The sequence below is a fragment of the Haematobia irritans genome, chromosome 1, assembly GCF_050003625.1.
Source record: "Haematobia irritans isolate KBUSLIRL chromosome 1, ASM5000362v1, whole genome shotgun sequence".
NCBI lineage: Eukaryota > Metazoa > Arthropoda > Insecta > Diptera > Muscidae > Haematobia > Haematobia irritans.
In genome coordinates, this window is record NC_134397.1 from 278,318,179 (window position 1) to 278,339,007 (window position 20,829).

The 20,829-nt window shown below is 32.9% G+C and overlaps 2 protein-coding genes across 3 annotated transcripts in view; one reads left to right on the plus strand and one right to left on the minus strand.

The window, feature by feature from the left end:
- The first annotated feature begins 8,324 nt into the window (after positions 1 to 8,324).
- Rpn7 (regulatory particle non-ATPase 7) lies at positions 8,325 to 9,735 on the plus strand. The gene is made up of 2 exons (XM_075295841.1): positions 8,325 to 8,408; positions 8,469 to 9,735. Exons 1-2 carry the CDS (start codon positions 8,374 to 8,376, stop codon positions 9,658 to 9,660), a joined length of 1,227 nt encoding a protein of 408 aa, XP_075151956.1. The 5' UTR covers positions 8,325 to 8,373; the 3' UTR covers positions 9,661 to 9,735.
- Positions 9,736 to 10,298: 563 nt separating this feature from the next.
- Positions 10,299 to 20,829, minus strand: part of LOC142225972 (uncharacterized) — a 34,869-nt gene continuing 24,338 nt past the window's right edge. Inside the window, exons 2-3 of one of the 2 annotated variants that reach the window (XM_075295836.1) lie at positions 17,801 to 18,709; positions 10,299 to 11,921 (exon numbers count right to left, since the gene is read on the minus strand). In XM_075295836.1, coding sequence (XP_075151951.1) covers positions 11,137 to 11,921; positions 17,801 to 18,709 — 1,694 coding nt within the window. In that variant the 3' untranslated portion in view covers positions 10,299 to 11,136. Of the gene's footprint in view, positions 11,922 to 14,723; positions 15,926 to 17,800; positions 18,710 to 20,829 lie in introns of those variants that run through there. The other variant, XM_075295828.1, reaches the window with a different exon arrangement.

The window sequence follows — 20,829 nt, forward strand, 5'->3', positions numbered from 1 at the left end:
TATGTGAAATTTACTTCTCCAAAAGGCTATAAGATGTCTTATTTGCAATATTAGACTTAATTTGAATTTGAAATATTGAAATGACATTACCCTCAACAGTAGAGTTCAAAACGTTAACAATAATTTATCAACATATTAGCAGCAACTTTTCAAACTAAATCTCATTTTAATACTTCGAACCTAAAAAATACTTCGAACCCAAAAAATATGTTGAAAGCAAGAAATTGGCAAGGCCATTTGATTTAATGGGATTAACTATCAAATTGATATGGCGTTACCTTTGAAAAATGCTCATCCTTGCGTTTGTTGGGTTTATATAAAACTAATTCTGAATATTAGCGCCATCTGTATATTAACATATATCTAAAATGTTCACTATCTGAAAATTTTTGAAAACCTTTCCGAACTGACATTCGCTTTTATGACTTCTGTTCAGTGTACACTGACTTCTGTTTGTGTGACATTTGCATGATTTGCAGATCTTCACTCAATTGCGCACAAATCAGTCAAATTTCATTTCGTTTTGGAAAACGAGAATAACTGCACAAATCAGTTAATTTTCATTACAAAAAAGTTGTCGACGTATATAATTTTATATGCTTTTACAATATTAGGTATTTCATCAAGAGAACAAAGGAAAGAAAACAAATTAAAGCAAAATTAAAGAATAACTCCTTTGCAGACGAAAAAGCGCTGTGAATTCACATAAGATGTCTATAACTTCCTTGGTCTATGCTGAATATTAGCGCCATCTGCATATTAACATATATCTGAAATGTTCACTACCTGAAAATTTTTGAAAACCTTTTCGAACTGACATTCGCTTTTATGACTTCTGTTTTGTGACATTTGCATGATTTGCTTTTATGACTTCTGTTTTAATGTTGGAAATTTTGATTACTTTTGACTACTCGTTACTACTCGTTACTTTTGAATTGAGTACTCGTTACTACTCGTTACTTTAATAAAAAATTCAAAAAAGACCATTTGTATAATTTTTAATAATATTTTCTTTCCCAACAGTTAATAATATATATTTGGTGCTTTTTGCATTTCGGGAGTTGGCATCACTGATAAACGGTGTAACAACTTTGAAAGGCGTCAATTTTTGTTTGACCGCCTTTTGCAGTTTCGAATTTTTTTATTTGATAGTATTTGTTTTGTTTACTTACATATGTATTATGTATGTGTATCTATTTTATATGTATGAGTAAAATGAGTATTTTCTCAGAGTATTTTATTTCAAATTGCCTGCATATTAATGAACAATTTTAAATGGCTTAGAAAAAACTTGGCAGCACTGAAAACAAACAGACGTACCTATTTTTCTCGGATAATAAATTTTCAATTAATTTATATATTTTTGGTAATATTGTTGACCCAGGCAATTCTACTGCAAATATTGCAAGGAATATGCCTGGCCATATACCGCCTGATATGGAGTGTGATGTAGCAGAGGTAGAAGTACCTCCACCATATCAACTACAACAAGTGCCCATTGCCGGCAACAATAACAATCAACAAATCATCACCCAACCAAATGACCGCAAAAGGCAGCGGCTGGAAACTACAACCCCACCATCGGAAATTGTAATTCCTGACCTGTCGGAAAAGCTAAGGAACTATAAACCGACTGATCAAAACAGGTTTGGCATCCTAGGAGTGTTGGCTGATATCAACATTGAATGTCCAAGTACCAGTTCACAAGCCCCAATCAAAAACAACACAAACAAAACAAACAACACAAACAACAACAAAAATACACAGAAACCAAAATGGTGTCCACCCATTTTCATCTATAATGTGAATATCAAAGCTCTTGTTGACACTTTGCGAAGTACGATACCACCATTTTCATTTAAAATCAAAAACATTAACAAAAACAAAAGCAAGATCTACTTTGCGGACGTAAATGTACATACATCAATGATGGCAATTCTCAGGGAAAAGAACATACATTCATATTCTTTCACTCCGAAAGAATTGAAGCAAACATCTCTTATATTAAGAGGTCTTACATTTGACACGGAAATTGAGGAAATGAGATCTGAACTGGATGCTATAGTTCCTGACACTGTGGCAAACATAGTGAAATTTACAACTTCAAATTCCATTAAAAAGAATATTGATACCGGCCTTTTCCTCGTATCTTTATTTCCAGGAAAAACACTGAATGACGTCTCCGGAATAAAAAGTTTACAAAGTCAGATAGTCGAATGGGAGATGCCCAAACAAAAAGGAGCTGATATACAATGCCGCAGATGTCAGAGATGGGGGCATACAGCAAAAAACTGCAACTCTGGATACAGATGTGTTAAATGCGACCAAAGCCACAATCCAGGTGAGTGTCAGAGAACAAGAGATGATGACAAAGAGCCCTTTTGCAATAATTGTAAAGAGACTGGACATCCCGCAAATTGGCGAGGATGCCCCACTTACAAAAAATATACAGCAGCCAGGAAACAGAGATTTGCCAAAGCAGCAGAGGAGCGTTCCATTGCAAGGAACAATGTTAAAAATGCAATTGGTGTTTCCAATATCATCCCTGAGCAAACCTTTGCTGGTCTCTTCAATACACGTCCCGCACAAAATATTTCAATACAAAAACCATCCATTATAGATCAATTCATGAAACTGAGTTCACTTTTCCTTTAACCAGAAGTGTTATCAATTGAGCAGGAGATAAATATATTCCTGACTGAATACTCAAATATGCCAAGGGCAGAAGCCAAAGCCGAATTTATTCGTATTTTAACCAAAATTAAGACTAAATATGGACCATAGAGCCATCAATTTTTTAACCTTCAATACAAGATCATTGATCGATACCAGTAGACAAATTGATTTGACAAATACTTTATTTAAAAACAATATTGACATTGGATTCATTCAGGAATGCCATCTGAAAGGAAGAAGAAGAGTGAAATTAGGTGGATACAACTTTGTGTATGACAACTCACCATTAGGTGTTGCTGTTGTTTGTAAAAATACTTTTCTCCACGAAAAGGTTTTATTAAATGATGTCGGTATCAAGACGTCCTTCATAAAAATTGAATCGTTTTTCAATAATATCACAAAAAAATATTTGTTTGGGTCTGTTTACATACCATGTAATCACCCAGTCCAGCAACTTGAAAATGACTTGGAAAAATTACTCCGCCTATGTCAGAATTTTGATGCATTTGTCCTTGGTGGAGATCTCAATTCTAAAAACCGTGCGTGGGGAGATGATTCCGAGAACTCAAATGGCAAAATACTGTTCAATTGGCTTGAAAACAATTCTCTTGATGTTGCCAGATTATGCGATTCTTCGCCCTCTTATCCGAACGGCCCCTCTTATCTTGATCATTCTTTGGTCAGTTCTCAGCTTATCAGTGGCAACATGGCGAATTTTAAAATAACATCATTACCATCATTTTCGGATCATTTTCCACTCAAGCTTAATTTAAAACTTCAGCATTCTGGCTTTCTTCTACGATCTCCAAGTGTGATCACATCTTATAAAAACACCAATTGGAACAATTTTAGACAAGATATGGATGCTGCTTCAACTAGATTGTTGCCGCAACGCAACAACAATTTGGAAATCACTGAAATTGATGATTTGATTAATGATTTCAACGAAACATATAAAACAATCCATAACTCTCATTGCCAACAAATCCAAATAATGGATAATAAATTCCCATTATCAGAAAGGACAAAAAAATTATTCAAAATCAAACACAATTGGCAGAAACAATTGAAAAATATATTTCATCGTACTGGGAACAGAGCGAGTAGCCAGTATACCATTCTTTCTAAACAAATTCAACTGTTGAAAATAATAATAAAAGAGTGCGTTAACATTGAGCAAGCAGAAAAATTTTAAAATAAACTACAAAACATCAAACCAGGTCCCTCCGCCTTCAAGGAAATATACAAAATAACGAGTAAAGTAAAATCCCCATTTTGCAGTCAAATCATTATCAACAATGATATTTCCAAGAATCCCATTGCAATAGCGAACCATTTCCAACAATATTACAATACCGTTTTTCAGAGAACAGTACCAGTCCAACCAGTCTCGGATTTGAATACAAAAGTACCTGCTTATATAGGGGCTACATCTCCACATATCTATTCATTTGATGATGATTCCAATGCGGTTCAAAATTCTGACAACTTCCATTTCACAAATGTAGAGCGGATTGGAAATATTATACATCATATAAATAATAAAAAATCAAGTGGCATAGATGAGATCTCAAATTTTATTATTAAAAAATTTCCCTGCTCAACACTGAAACTTCTTACATGTATATTTAATCATTGTATAAATAACGGATATTTCCCTTCAGTGTGGAAAGCTGCAAAAATATTGCCGATTAAGAAGAAATCGGACAGCATGGAACCTGCTGATTTTCGTCCAATTTCCCTCTTATCTAATATCGGGAAACTTTTTGAACAAGTCCTAAAAGAGAAAATAGAAAATGGTTTCATAATTGATCCTATACCAAATTACCAATTTGGTTTCAAAAAAGGTCACTCCACACAACACGCACTTTTGAAATTTCACAATGATATAATATCAAATCTCAATAATAAAATATGTACTGTTGCCATTGCATTGGACATTCAAAAGGCTTTTGATTCCGTATGCCATATGGGAATCCTACATAAACTTGTGGGACTAGAAACAGATCCATTTATTGTAAAAATACTCACCAGTTATTTTACAGACAGAAAATTCGCAGTAAATATACAAGGGATATCCTCCAGCATGGGTGAGGTAAAAAGCGGCGTTCCACAGGGAAGCGTCCTGGCCCCATTTCTCTTCAATATCTTCCTGAGTGATTTCCCACACACTCATGTTGATTCACAGGCAATACTATATGCTGATGATTGTTTAATTTATGCCCACAGCACTTCTCCGGCAGATGCTCTAAATAAAGCAACACACCACCTTCAACGTATTTGTGACTACTACGTAAAATGGGGTATATCAATTAATGCTTCAAAATCTGAAGCAATATGCATAAGAAACCCGTCTGGAAAAGGCCCCAGGTTTGTAGTCCCTGAGAGCAAATCATTGAAACTTACTCTGAATGGCATCGAAATTCCCTTTGAAACAGAAATAAAATATCTAGGAGTCACATTCGACAATTTGCTAAAGTTCAACACTCACGCCCGGTCAACACTGAAAAAGACAAAACGTATACTTGGGTCATTCTCATACATCCTGGGTAATAAATACTTACCCCAAAACACATAACTCCTAATATATAAAGTGGCTATAAGACCAATATTATTATACGGATTTCCAATCTGGTTCACTATCTCGCCGACAGTGGCTAATGAATTAGAAATCCTTGAAAGAAAAATATTAAGGAAATGTGTCAACAAACATTACCAAAGCCGTGAAAAAAAATTCTCCAATTCATATATTTATGAAACATCTGGAGTCCAACCATTTTGTAGGTACGCCCTTAACCTCCAACGAACATTCATCGAGAAGCTTGCAGCACATGAAAATGACTTGATGAGTACAATCTACAACATTGAGGAAAACTCTAATTGGTCTGATTCTAAATATCTCTCGTCTGTTGCCATCATTAATGAAATTCTTGACAATGAATCAGCCAATTATATCTTACCGCAATTCTTCCAGAAAACTACACCAGGAACACATAGAGGATAATTAGTTATTATAAGAAACTTTTATTTTCTTAATTAGTCTCTAAAATGAAATATGTGCAATATCTTTTTTTCTATAATAGACAATCAGTCATATTACAACACTTGTCTACCCTATACTCATGTATATTCGATTATTTTCTTAATTAGTCTCTAAAATGTAATATGTGCAATAACTTTTTTCTATAATAGACAATTAGTCTTATTACAATATTTAACTACCTTATACTCATGTATATTCGATTAAACTGTGATACTAGTGTAACAAATACTTACCATTTTACACCAATAGCTATTATATTAGCCTTCGTCGCTAACACACATTTTGTTAACTCGTTTTAAGTGTTTTATAGTCGTAATTTTAGTCTTATTTATTTATTTACTCTAATAACAGACACTCGCGCTCTGTAAGAAAACAACAAAGGCTGTTTGAGCAAGCCTTTTTTTTTCATTCATGTCATGTGCATTGCACAATCGATTCTTTTTCACTTTAAAGCAAGAGCTATTTTACATTATTAAACTGTGTATTAGAACAAGACAGATATAGTTCTAAGTTTACCACTAACTTATCGAAAAGTTCATATCATCAATGTAATCGAAAAGAATAAGTCTCAAATAAAAAAATACTTACTTACTTACTTACTTACTTTAAATGGCTTAAATATAAATATAAAATTAAAAATATCTGGATGTGGAACAACTTTTCAGAGCGGAAAGAACATCATTGAATTGATCATCATCGTCTTTGTTTTTAAAGCGAATTTTTAACCTTCCCCTGATACCAAATCCTTTATCCTTCGATTTTGGTTCATCATTTGTGGCAGGAAGAAACTTAGAAACTATTGACAAATTTCTAAATCTGAACAGATATATGAACTAAGGGTGCATCCTTCATCCTGCATAAATCCTAAATGTGGTACCTTGAAAGCGGTAACATTTAAACTTTTATCCCATTTTATTTGCTGATCTATGTTATGGAACCATTCGACAACCATTTCTTCATTTCGATCACAATTTGATGGCTACGACTCGAATTTTGTGGTTTTCAAAACATCTTTATGCCGCGTAGAAATATAAATATACGGAAATTGTTTGGAAATTATTTGAAATTATATTATTTGGTAAGTTAAAATGGAATGAAAAGTTAAAGAAGTCTCTAAACGCATATTTATTTGCAGAAAACTAATATCTTTGGATGACACATTTTTGGAAGCATTCAGAAGCTGATCGATGAAAAAATATGGTGTCTCATCGACAAGTGAAATTTTCCACAAATCTTTCAAAAACCAATGGATGGATAATCTATCCTTTTCCATATCTACTAACTACACCTAGAAAACAAATTCGTTGCCTCAACCGAATTATTTGCCAGCTGTTTTGGGATAATTATTTTATTATTATTCAGCTGTTTTGGGAATCCTAGTCGAACGAAAGCATTCGTTTCGGATATGAGAAATTGGTTGTTATTTATATGGTTTGTTGGTGCAACCTCCCCACGATGTTATTTATTGTTACCCTGACCAATTGTTAGATATACTTAACAAATTCCAATATTAAATGAAAAGGGCAAATTATATTGAGATTATATAATTCAATTTTCATATAATATGCATGTACGTACATATTACAGTTTTTATAAATATAAAATTATTATTCATAGACTTATACTTACCAGAAATGTCCTCCTTAAGTCTCTAGATATAAATACAGATCTCTGAAGTAGTTCTAGAATTTTATGTGCTTAATACAATAAAAGTATTTGTGTTGGTTGGTGTATGAAGCCTGCAAACTTTATGGAAACTTTTGTAATATTCCTTTTTTATAAATCGGTGCGATACTTACCTTAAGCCAAATTCTATTCTATGGGATAAACTATTCAATTTATTGCGGACTATTATTAAGTACATTTAGTGACGCTGTTCCCCGTTTTACAAATTATGTAGCGTCATATCAACTAACATGTCGATGTTGATAGTAATAGTTATTTGTTTGCAACAACTGCCTTAAGCGCGTCCCATAATTTGACTAAGATTCTATTAGTTTACTCAACTTTTGGTTGTACCAACCATTTGTTGATTCCCATGCTGGTGGTTAGCTCAACAATTTTATACGACATAAAACCAAATTTATCGGCATTGGTTATCGTAACCAATTGAATGGTTATGGGAATTTCTATTTGATCCTGTGAACTTTTTTATGGTCGTGTTGGATATATAATGGGTAAAATAATAAAAACATTGTTCTTGTAGCAAAAAATAACTGCCTATTCATGAAACTCAAAATCGTCCCGCGACGAATCGTTCGTCTAGAGTGAAACTAAAATAACTTTATATACAAATCCTCCAACTTTGCCATGGAGTCATCCTTTGTGATTTACTATCGACCACCGAAACAATTGTGATTCAACAGACTCTAGTTCTCGAGATATCAACGAGTGATTTTTGACGTTTCGTTCGTCTCGAGGCGAACGAAAATTCCAGTAAGTTCTGTAATGATCGAATATTATAAATATTCCCTAATTGTTTGAAAAACAGTTGAATTTTAGCATTTTTCAAACGTTTGTGTTTATTGGGATTGTATTGTAGATATTGAGTACTCATTTAACTGTAACGAGTACTCAAAAGATTAGTCAGTAACGAGTACTTGCAATCAAATACTCGTTACTTTTCCAACACTATTCTGTTTTGTGACATTTGCATGATTTGCAGATCTTCAACAAAGCAAACATTTCGGTGAGTTCATAATTAAATATTGAAAAAATATTCATAATATAATCTACCATCCTTTCACAGAGTGACACAGAAAAAAATCAAAATGCCTGTGGAAAATTTGGAAGAACAAGGCCTAGAAAAAAACCCCAACTTGGAATTGGCCCAATACAAATTTCTTCTAACCCTACCGGAACACAAGCAAGATGCTTCCTTGAAACAAAAACTATTGGAAGCAGTAAAAGCCGATAATATGGCACCTTATTACGAATATTTGTGTAGTGAGCTAGGCTGGTCTGTTGATAAGGACCTGCTGTCAAAGATGAAGGAACAAAACAACAAAGATCTGGAAAAATTGGATGAGGCGATTGAGGACGCTGAGAAGAACTTGGGTGAAATGGAAGTTCGAGAAGCGAATTTGAAAAAGTCAGAATATCTTTGCCGCATTGGAGATAAAGCTGCAGCTGAAACAGCTTTTCGTAAAACTTACGAGAAGACAGTGTCACTGGGACATCGTTTAGACATTGTCTTTCATTTGATTCGCCTTGGACTCTTTTACTTGGATCACGATCTAATTACCAGGAACATAGATAAGGCAAAATATTTGATTGAAGAAGGTGGCGACTGGGATAGACGTAATCGATTAAAGGTCTACCAAGGAGTATATTCCGTAGCCGTAAGAGATTTTAAAGCAGCGGCCACATTCTTCCTAGACACCGTCAGTACATTTACTTCGTATGAACTGATGGACTACCCCACATTCGTTCGTTACACAGTGTATGTGGCCATGATAGCCTTGCCTCGCAACGAACTACGTGACAAGGTAATAAAGGGGGCAGAAATTCAAGAGGTTCTACACGGTCTTGCAGATGTAAAACGCTATCTGTTCTCTCTATACAATTGTCACTACGCGGATTTCTTCAAGCATTTAGCAGAAGTGGAAATAATCCTGCGTACTGATTATTTAGCCCATCCCCATTATCGTTTCTATGTCCGCGAAATGCGTATCTTGGCATATACACAGCTTTTAGAGTCATATCGCTCGTTAACACTTCAATACATGGCCGAAGCTTTCGGTGTCAATGTTGACTACATCGATCAGGAATTATCGCGTTTCATAGCTGCCGGTCGGCTTCATGCTAAAGTTGATCGAGTAGGTGGAATAGTAGAAACAAATCGTCCAGACAGCAAGAACTGGCAGTACCAGGCAACCATCAAACAAGGCGATCTTCTGCTTAATCGCATACAAAAGCTAAGCCGTGTCATTAATATTTAAGCATGTTTTGTATTCACCATCGTAACGCATAAATTCGAAAATAAAATGTCAGATATATAAATTAATTACTCAAAATTAATTTTGTATTAAGTTGCTAGGATTAAAATTATTTGAAATAGTAGTGATATGCACGACACCGGAATTGTGGCAATGGTAATATGGTCAGCCTAGAGCGTGCTTCTAATTGCTACGGATATCAGAATTGACACAGTCAGGATGCTAACAATATCATTATTGTGACTATCCCTTAGCTTTGTTAAAAAAATGAGTCCTATGTTTTTTTACATTGCTAATTTGTAATCAGAATAAAAAAGTGAACTTCCAAATCTATAAAGAGAAAAAGCAAAAAATAAAATATATAAAACTTATACAAATCGAGGTAAAGTATGAAGATCCTCTTCATGAGGTTAGCCAATGAAGATCAAACGGTTAATTTATATTCAAAATTGTCTTAAGCTTACAAAATTTCAACTTCGTCCAATATGTTACTCCGAGATGTGAGGAAACGTGCTAAACTCGATCGTTAATCTTAAGAATTCGTCCAGAAAGCAGTAACCAATGTATATGTAATCAATCTTTAAATTTTATTTCTTTACTCACCATCAGCAGGCAATTGTTCACAAATAAAACATCAGATATATACACTAATAACCCAAAAAAAATGAAAAACTTATATTTTATTATTCGCAAGACTTGGATTTAATTAAAAAAATAGAATTGATAAAAACATGTAATTTTATCTGTTTATGATTTTTTAATATTGCACTAAATATTTAAATTTTCTAATAAAAATGCATGGCAATCATTCACAACACTTACATTAGCTTATTCATATACAATAAAAACAACAAATTCTTTGGAAGTTTCTTTGGAATATTCTTAAAAAGTAATTTATATATATATGTAGATTTGGAAGAGTATTTATTAATGAAAACATTACAACTAGTAGTAGTTGCTTAATTAAAGTGGAATGGGTTGAGAAAAATACCATCCGAAAACAAGACTTGAATTGATAACCATTATTTGCTATAATTATTTATAATCTCCTAAACAGGAAGTTGTAATAAAATCCATTCACTTTAAAATAGATGAGTTAAATTCCAATATTTGTAGATTTTTTGTATATTTCGTTGGGTGCAACGGGTAATGCTTTTTCACACTCAGTGTGGTACAAGAAGGATGTGTTATATTCAAATAACATAGATGTGATACCTATTCTATATTCAATTGTAAATATGGTAAATTTAAATGAATTTTGTTAAGGATAATTTAATTTCCGGACACACGTCGGATACGCTACGTTGAAGAGAACAAACGCAGAACACATTAGTCATATAATATTCCGCAATTATGGAATATTCACACTCTATTTTTTGTAGTGAAATTCAAGTTTTTCATACCGTTTAAAATTAAACATTGCATTTCTCATTTGATGTAGAACATAAGCAAGAACACTTTTTAACTTAATTGAAATTCCTATTCTAATCGCTGCGGAACTGTTTCATGTTTAGATTGCCAATCATTATTTTCATTATTTGTGGTGCTGTTATTATTCTTTGGCGATGTAGATGGATGAGCTGTTTGATTACTATTATAAGCATCCAAAGCATCTTGCTTACCGTGTCTATCTCTTTCGTAACGATTGAGATCAGCAGAACGTATCCCACAATCTAATGGTTGTTCATCATGAATGTCCTGGTCATCATCGTCAGGGTCAGTCATATTCCTATGATTCTGGACTGATGAGTGATGGTGAGGATGGTTGTATTTCATATGGTCTTCATTATCAATAGCCATTGTCCTTTTACCCAAATCTAATAAAGTGCCCGCCATTGCATTCGCTGCTTCCATATGAGATTGCAGTGCAAGAGGCGAATTGCTATTGGCTGCAACCAAATTACTTAAATTACTGGCTATGCTATTAACATTGTGCCTGCGAAGATTTTCCACAGCCAATCGATTTGTACTTAAATTAATGAGGGCATTCATCATAACCTTATTGCGTTGGTAGTCCTTTCGAAGATGCTGACGAATTTCCGTGTGACAATGTTCATTATTGGTTACTATAATTTCGCCCGTGTCTGTTGTTGTTACTCGTGCCTTGCAATTGAATTTACGCGACAGATTGCATTGCCAATATTTTTTATCTTTTCGAACATATTGTATTCCAAAGGTGTGACCGTCATGTACAAGCAGAGGTTTGCCACGCTGGCTCAGCATAAATTCTAGTTTTCCCTGAAACCAATGTTCACCAGGTCCAACTAATCGAAAAAAATCGTATGAATAAAATGTATTAATAACCAAAATAAATATATATTCATATATGGAACTATAGTATTATGATGTTTATAGCGTACGATGCATTTCTATGGATAGGTGATGATGACATTCATATTGATTTTTAATGCGAGGATATTCTATGTAGAATGCTAAGAAGATTTATCTATCATCTTGGTAAAGTCAACCTCATTGTAATTTTATTGCGACTCATTTGTTACAATATTATTAAATTATTAAAATTTTAATTTCGAGTACTCCAGTGCGTATAATTTATAAACAGTAGTGTTATCACTAGTCGAAATTTTGTGGATATTATACTAAAAAAATATTAACATTTACAATTTTTCATTGTGAATTCCAATTTCTAGTATATTCAAAAAATGTATGGATTAATTTACTTATTTGTTTGTTCGAGAGTGATCCGATAAGTACTTATCCTCACATTTCGATGCAAGTCTGCAAGACTAACTATCGTGTGTAGTGTTTCCCCCGGAACGGGATCCCGGGAATTTCCGAGATTTTGCCATATTTCCGCACCCGCTCTTTCGGGAAAACAGGGCGAAATTGTTTTTTGAACGGGATTCTGGGAAATTTGAGAAATGCCCGGTAAGAACCGCTTATCGTGTAGCATATTCTTGAAAATTTAACACAGAAATTAAAAATGCGTTTCTCCTTTGATGGCTACGCATTGCTGCCCTATCCATCATATTCTACTCCGCGCCACAGCTGAGTACTTCAGTCGAAAAAAAGTGGTAATCAAGCCTTTTTGTAGGCAAAATACTTATCGAACGACAGCCTCGAATTACTGAATAAAGTGACAATTTCTTGTGTTTAATTTCTGTAAAGCGCCTGTGATATTAAACCAACTTAGCATACTATTTAACTAGGCACCGAGGAACATTCATAAACTGTCTTTTCCTTTTTTTATGTTGTTTAATCTAAGTGTAGATTTGGCATGCTATTAGTTTATCCAGGTTTAATTATGTTTAAATATTATAGTTTTACTAAATACTTGTACATGTTTATGTTATGTTTTGATAATAATTGGATCTCCAATAAAACTAAATTAAAATTTGTAATTATACTTACCATAATATTAGAATTGTATTTGAAAAGTTAGCATGGATAACATTCAAATACTAGATATACACATGATATAAGCTGACATAGGTACGAGATAATATTTGTCTTTTGTGTCAATATTTGTCCCAATAAACATTTTTTAAGATTTATTTTAAAAACACATCGCACTGGTTTGCGAGGAGAAAATAATACATGTGTCTAGTAGGGAAATTATGATCTATCAAAGTTACAGTTCTCGAGAGAAAACGTCAATATAAATTTTTTTAATGAAAGATGGTTGGTATGTTTAGGTTTGAATATGAACGACTAAAAGAAAAGTGTAATATAAGGCAGATTTAGTAAGGTAGTTTTAGTATTACAAAAACAAAAATGTCAGTCTCCGTATTGAAACTTTGATTGTCAGTCAAATTGAATTAAATTTCTCACTTGTTGAACAATATGTTCAACAAGTTGGAAATTTAAAATAGAGAAAATCTGGAAATGATCAATGTATGCTTCGAAATATGATACGGTCTACAAGAATAATTGAAGTAATTCTTACCATCAATTATGAGGATAATTTATTTCGATACTTTTCTGTCATAAATGTAAAGCAAATTGAAAATTCAAAATTTTTGGTATAAAATAATTTTATTTTGAATTTTTATTTTTATTTGTCACAATTGTCTATTAAACATTGGCGTAACTAGCAGCATTTTCGTAGGGGGTAAAAGCTACGATGTGTGCTCATTGTGAAGATACCTCAAAGAGAGAAAAAATAAATTCTTATAGATGGGAAGAAACCATAATATTTAATTCAATGATATATAATCATGATTTGAAGAAATACTGAATGGTATTTGGTAGGGGGAGATGAAAAACCCATAAAACCCCTTTAACTACGCCTATGCCATTAAGCAGATACCGACAATCAAAGTTCTGCTCAATAGCATTTTACTTTTCTAAATTCATTATGACAACGGAAAATCATCAAAATTTTAACTTATTGTCAGCTTTAATTTCTATAATAATAATCGATAATCTCAATTTTATTATAGATTTTAACCGGTATAAATAAACTTTATTGGTATGCATGCATATTTCTCTAAAATTTGTTTACAGTTAACACAATGATGATGAGGACATACTACTTTTTGATTATCGAAGTTTTTTTTTAGCAGCACATAGACACGCCTAAAAGTATGCACATATTTCAATGGAAAGTGGTTGCTATGCTAACCCAAGCATGTATATGTAAGAACACTATAATAACAATACGAAGAACGTAATCTATGTCCTGGCTACGTTATAACTTCAAGCGTGTTATATCATAAGTTAATCGGACCCGGCTTCAGAACTATCGAACTTATGCACTAATTTTGATTTAGATATCAATATATGTATAACATTTTTGATTCGATTTACAACTATTAGATTTAAAATTCAATTGAAATTTTACCACCCTATGCGATAGGTTTCTCCATAGATAAGTCTAAACCGAGGAAAAACATATTTATGGATAATAACTGAAACTGATTTACTTATGAGAAATAGAGATTATCCATCAGGCGGTTTTCAGGTAGCGTTGATTGGATACGTTTACTAAAATACAAAAACACCTGCATATACGTTATACTCCTTTAGCTAACCTATTGGAGATTCATATTTAAAACTAGAAGAAGTTAGTATTATTCTATTCTAATGAAATATCAAAAGTAAAATTGGATTCATGAATTTTGTTATTTATTTGCTACTGCTGGGATATACTCTTCAATGTAAATTTTGTCTAAATAAATATTACTATTAACATATGTTTTTATGTACAAATGTCCATTTACGAGATTTATTAGTAAGTAGGGTTTATAGGAGGGGACAATTTTAGATTAGTATAGGAAATATTTTACTCTGACATTTTATAACTTTCCTGACTTAAGTAACCGAATTAGTTTTCTTTAGCCCATATATTACAGGGGTTCCATTTTAAAATTGTGGCCACTTCCTCCTGGTGATATGGTAATGGAATCGATCACTTGTACAGGCTCATGCTGTAGACGGTGGGGATTTTGTTGATTCTGTTCGGAAGTCCTTTTAATTGATGATTGACCATGACTACCAGCATCATTGTCACTCGAAGGTGATAACTCAGCAGCATTTTGTACCGGGATATTATCATTATTTACATGAACCTTAAGAGCTTTGTCATTTACATCGTACATCTCCGGATTAGAGCAACGATTGTGATCTGTACTATTAGATGAGCTGGACATTTCATAGCCACCATGATTGGATGTCGTAGGATGTATCATAGCTGGATTAATGTTGTGGTGCTGTGATTGTAAATTGGAAACCGTAGTCGGTGGAAGTAATTGTGGTGTAGTTATATGGTTGCCACCGCCAACACTATGATGGTGACCCTGATTCGATTGCACAAAGTGATGTGATGTGGTGGGGTTCATATTAGATTGGCTGTCAACCCCAGGAATTGTCATATGTTGCATGGAAGATGGGGGCGTCGGTGGCGATAGTGAATGCCCATGATGTTGGGATGGTCCATGGTAACTAGGTGGAAACATATTTGTATTTGGCGAGCCAATATTAGGAGGGAATCGTCCAGATGTTTGTAGTGAGGATTGTGGACCACTGTTGGCAGGCAATGTTGAGTCGACATGTGCGCCTGTTGTATTTTGTCCTCCACTAACATTGCTATTTCCACGCATATGGGGTGGATGATTGTGGACACCTGTGGCCGATATAATCTTTCCCTGATGCGTAATACATCGGGCACGGCACATACTTATCCTATAGGATTTGCACAACCAATATGTTTTCATGCCTTGTTGTGTAGCCACGGTATTATTACGATTGAAAACACAATGTCCATGTAGTAAAGATGTAGAACTTAGCATCACCACATTGGGACAATCTTAAATATCAGCAGCAGAACGAAGAGATTTTTATTGAAAAAACAATACATATCATTATTCGAAGAATATAGTGTGGATTGATTATTCTATCTATTTAGAACTAATATCAATATTTAAATTGTTTTTTGTTATTTACAAAATCAAGAATTATATACAAACTAATTTCGTTTATTGAAAAGTGCAAATAAAGAATCGAGCCTAATAAGAAGAAACATAATTAAATAAAATTTGCAAATTAAAGGAAAGGTGCAGTGATGGTGCCACTCGTATGGTGGCGGGATGTAGTGAATACATATATGTATAATCACTATATCGTTTATTTTAAATATAGCCGTATAAATATTTTTAATAAAACAAGGGCTTTGTAAAATAATGACATTTTTATTATTCTTGTGAACTGAACCTGCATTTTTTTGTGGATAGAGTAATTATTACCCCAATATATAACTTTATGTGTTACACCCGAAAACAATATGGTGTGGTGGTCACAAATTTAAGATACCATACATATTATAAAATCGAAGTATCAAAAAAATTGGGTTCGTGTTATGATAAAAATTCCTTTGGCTGTTTTCTATATTTTCTTAGAAATTTGTATTATGAAATTATACAAATTAAGATCTCATAATGTCATGTCGTAAATTCAAGGCCACCACTTTATGTTTGTGTATAGTGAGCCATCCAGCCATTTGTTACTTGCAATTCATCAATTACATTGAATAACATTCTCGTTTTATCTAAATAGAAATGTTTGTCTTTAGAAACAATTGATTGGAGAAGAATAATAAAGTAGGAACTTCAAATTTAAACAGAGTTAAAAAAATATCCTGTAAATTATTCAGATATAAAGCTCGGGGTACAGTGTCCAAAATCAAAGACTGTTAATGGGATGATGCGTTTGTTTATAGAATCTATCCCAAGATTCATACATTCGTACATTTCTACTAACATTATTTTGGATATTTTTTAATAAACTAATCGAATTTCTTTATTGTTAAAAATTCTACTTTACAAATTGTATTTGTGCCATCTATCTTGAACTTGAATTTTTATTAAATTTAGTTCCTGCTCAACAAGACTGCAGGATCCACGAGTATAGGCATTATCACTTATACGAACAGATTCATCTCAAAACAATTTTAATGACATTAAATTGAAATAATGTCTATGTCCCAAAAGAGACATTTTTATTTGAAGAACTAACCTTAGAATTACTCAAAAAAAGGACACGTTTGGCATACCCGCCACAAACACAATTTAACTACAGGTTTCCAAAAATTAACCAAAATTTGGTTAATTTTTCAAGAAAAATTAGATAATGTTTTACAAAAAATTAAGCAATCGTCGTCATAGTCAAGACAATAAACCTTTTTAGCTACTTTTTGCATATAAAACATCATGATAAGAATATCTCTCGAAAACGTCATCTACTTATTTCTAATATTCTCATCGAAAAATGTTAGGCAATTTGATCAAATATTTGCCTAGTGTGACCATACCCTTAATTTAAACGTAAATATTTACTCCCATATTCCAAGAAGCTAAAGTAAATTAATTAATGTAAATTTCTTTATGTATTTCTAAATATAGGCATTAATAATTTAATTTCAAATAATTGCAATGTTATCTTTTTTAGTTAATATTATATCGATCCCAAGGTTAATGACAATATTTTGAAAATGAAAATTTGTATTTAGCCCAAAAACACAAAAAAAAAAACAAATGTGAGTGAAATTAGTGAAGTTTTAGTTGATGATAAATGAGTTAGAGTGGTGAGTTTATGAGAAAATTCCAACAAATATATGAAGACACCCAGTAGAATGAAATAACACTTGAAAGCAAAATGGGAATACGGTTCACAACACATAACTTACTTGGTGGTATATCCATATGATTAGCAAACCCTTTAGAATAATCACTACCAGATATATTTAACTCATTGGGATATTCTTGACCACTGGGTGCTGGACCATTGCTACTATTTTTATAGAATGTGTAGTCTAATCCAAATGTTGCCGGATTGAAAGAATTACGTAAGGCAGCTGCTGCACTTGGGTTATTTGTATGCATATGATGCTCTGAATTTTCACGTTTCACACTGTTCAAATCGTAACGACCCTCTACCATAGACATATGTGGCAGGAAGAAATCTTCTGTATTCATTTGATCCATACTATTGCTACCACCAATATCCGAACCATCATTGTTTTCACTGCCTTGGTCAGTTGGAGCGGTGAAACGTCGGCTTTTATTTCTCGAATATATAGACAACGAATCGGAATTGAATTCTGGCAAATGGCGTTTGTGACCTGCACCACCAGAAGCAGAACCCAAGTGGAAATTATGATGCATTTGGCTATCACTTTGCTTCTGACTGACACTGGATATATTCAGGGAGGGGGATGCTGGGGACAAGACAGGTGGAGAGTGTACCCTTTGGGGAGTAGTTGAATTTGTGTTTGTAGCATTTGACTTTTCAGCATTGTTCGCACTCTCATTGTTAATTTCGGTTTCATTGCTTGGCGAAGCAGCAGATTTCGTTGGACTATTAGAACGTTGTGACGGTGATTCACTTGGCGCATTTGTATTTTGATTTGCAGTTGATTTCTCTGACATAGACGATGTGGTTGACGATGATGAATTTGTAGCCAATCCCTTTATTTGTAATAACTGACCAATCTTCATGAAGGCTTGCAGTTCGGTATGCTTAACATTGACTACACCTTGATACATGAATTCCAAGAGCTCGCACATAATTGTATAAGAAACATCCTTAAGGATAACTGCAAAAGTACATACAAAAAAGCATTTATTATTATAAGTTTTTGAACAAATTCTGGCATTCAGTTCTGCCAAAGAAACAATATTCATATATATTCACATTTTCCTAGTAAATAGCAACTAATTAATCACACCTCGTTGAGAATTTGTATTTAAATGTTTTTTATGTGGTATTTCATTTATTTAACTATCATATTTTTCTACAAACTTTGTCTTAAACCAAATCTAAAATGTAAAGCAAAATCTTGTACAAGCAATGTCAAGTGTCAAACTTTTTTCCAGGATTACCTTCGAAATATCTGGATACTAATTGTGGGAAATAATCCTACCATGATATTACATATTCAATATGAGATACAAATGTTTTGACTGTGACGAAAAATGTCAAAATTTGCTCAATGCAACCATACCCTTACACTTATCGTCTCTTATGTCCGTAGTATTTATTTGTCCGACGGATGTCACCCATCGAATGCACTTCAAAGTAAAGGATTTTTTTTATTTCAATATCCTCGAAATAAATCGTAACCTAACATAACCTTATTCATATTAGGTCAATATTTGTTCAGTGTACGTATAGTCTAATTTTAACAACAACAAGCCATATTATTCACATTTATATACCGATATTAAATTTAACTGAAAAAAAATCGGCAGTTAAGTTCTTAACAGATATGTCCATAGTTTTGTTTAAAAGTACGTTAGCTAACCTAACACTACCAGAGCTTCATGAAAATGGGGGGTAAGTATGTAAAAAAAGTATTCCAAATTTTTTCTGATTCAATCACGAAATTAATTGATCCAATTAATTTTTTAATTGAAATATCTTCAATCACGATAATGATAGTATAAATTACAGTTGGACATTAACTAAATACTTGATTTATAAATTATTTGATTTCATTAGCAAATTTCAATTAATTTTTTAATTGATTCAATTAAAAATTTAATTGGTGTTGATTGCAAACCTCAATTAATTTTTTCATTAAAAACGTAACTATTATCAATTACTTTCTTAACTGACTTAGTGTTTTTAGTTGGATTAAAAAGTTAATTGTATCAATTAATTTTTTAATTAAAAATTTTAAAATTTTCTATCATTGACTTAATTAACTTAATGTTTATATCTTGAATAAAAAGTTAATTGTATCAATTAATTTATTAACAAAAAAACTAAACTAATTTATTGGATGGTGACCATGTAACATGTTTGTCTCAAAAATGTTGTTTTCTCTCCAAATATAACTTGCTTGCGTAAAACACGTTACATGATCACTATTCAAAAATAACATTTTGCTCTTGAAACATATTTGAGGTGATCATATTCTTTCTCTGGGTGTGAGGGGGAAGCCTCATGGTATGGGATGGTGGCAAACTTTGCCGCTAGTTAATTTTTTGTGTTTTTTTTTAATAAATGCAGTAGTATAGGTATACACTTTATCTGAAAGTGCAATTGGAGCAAATAAAGCATACTCGTAAGTGGTAAACATGCAGTTTTGCTCCCCACTGTATATGGTCCTGGTTTGCCATAAATGCTTGTATTTGCTTTTAAATTTGTTTTTATTTTCCTTCCTTTGAGATAAGCAGAGTTTTAGATTTTCATACTAAATTATTTTTCAAAATTATAATCATCAAGAAGGAAGTCTTTTGTGATGACCCGTAAAAGTGCAAAATGACCAAAAGGTAATTCAATTTTGGATATAGCTTTCACCCATAGATATTCCCTGGTTTTCATAAAATTTGCTCAACCTCTAACAACATAAGGAATAGAAGTGTATTTGATGAATATGAATGTACTAAAATAAAATTTATTTTTTCTATTGCTTTAGGATTGCATTTTGGTCTCAATAATTTAGGTTAGTATTGCGTATTCTATTGATGCGTTGTTGGTTGGCGCCTATCACTGTAAGAGTTCATGATATACGTGCATGGACGATAAAGATAATGATTTCCGAGATTGTAAGGGGCAGGCCATAGTTAGCCAGCAACAGCAGAAGCAGTAACCATGTAACTCATTTATTTGTTTCGATTGATCTCTCGTTCGTATCTATCCGTTCCTTTGCCCGGTTCGAATTTTCAAATATGCATCTCTACTTATCTGTAGCTGATGCTGGTAATTTTT

Excerpts from the sequence above, each read along its gene's own strand:
- Rpn7 (XM_075295841.1), top strand. The coding sequence starts at position 8,374 with ATGATTTGCAGATCTTCAACAAAGCAAACATTTCG. Across the intron at positions 8,409-8,468 it reads TCAACAAAGCAAACATTTCG|AGTGACACAGAAAAAAATCA; the intron begins GTGAGTTCATAA and ends ATCCTTTCACAG.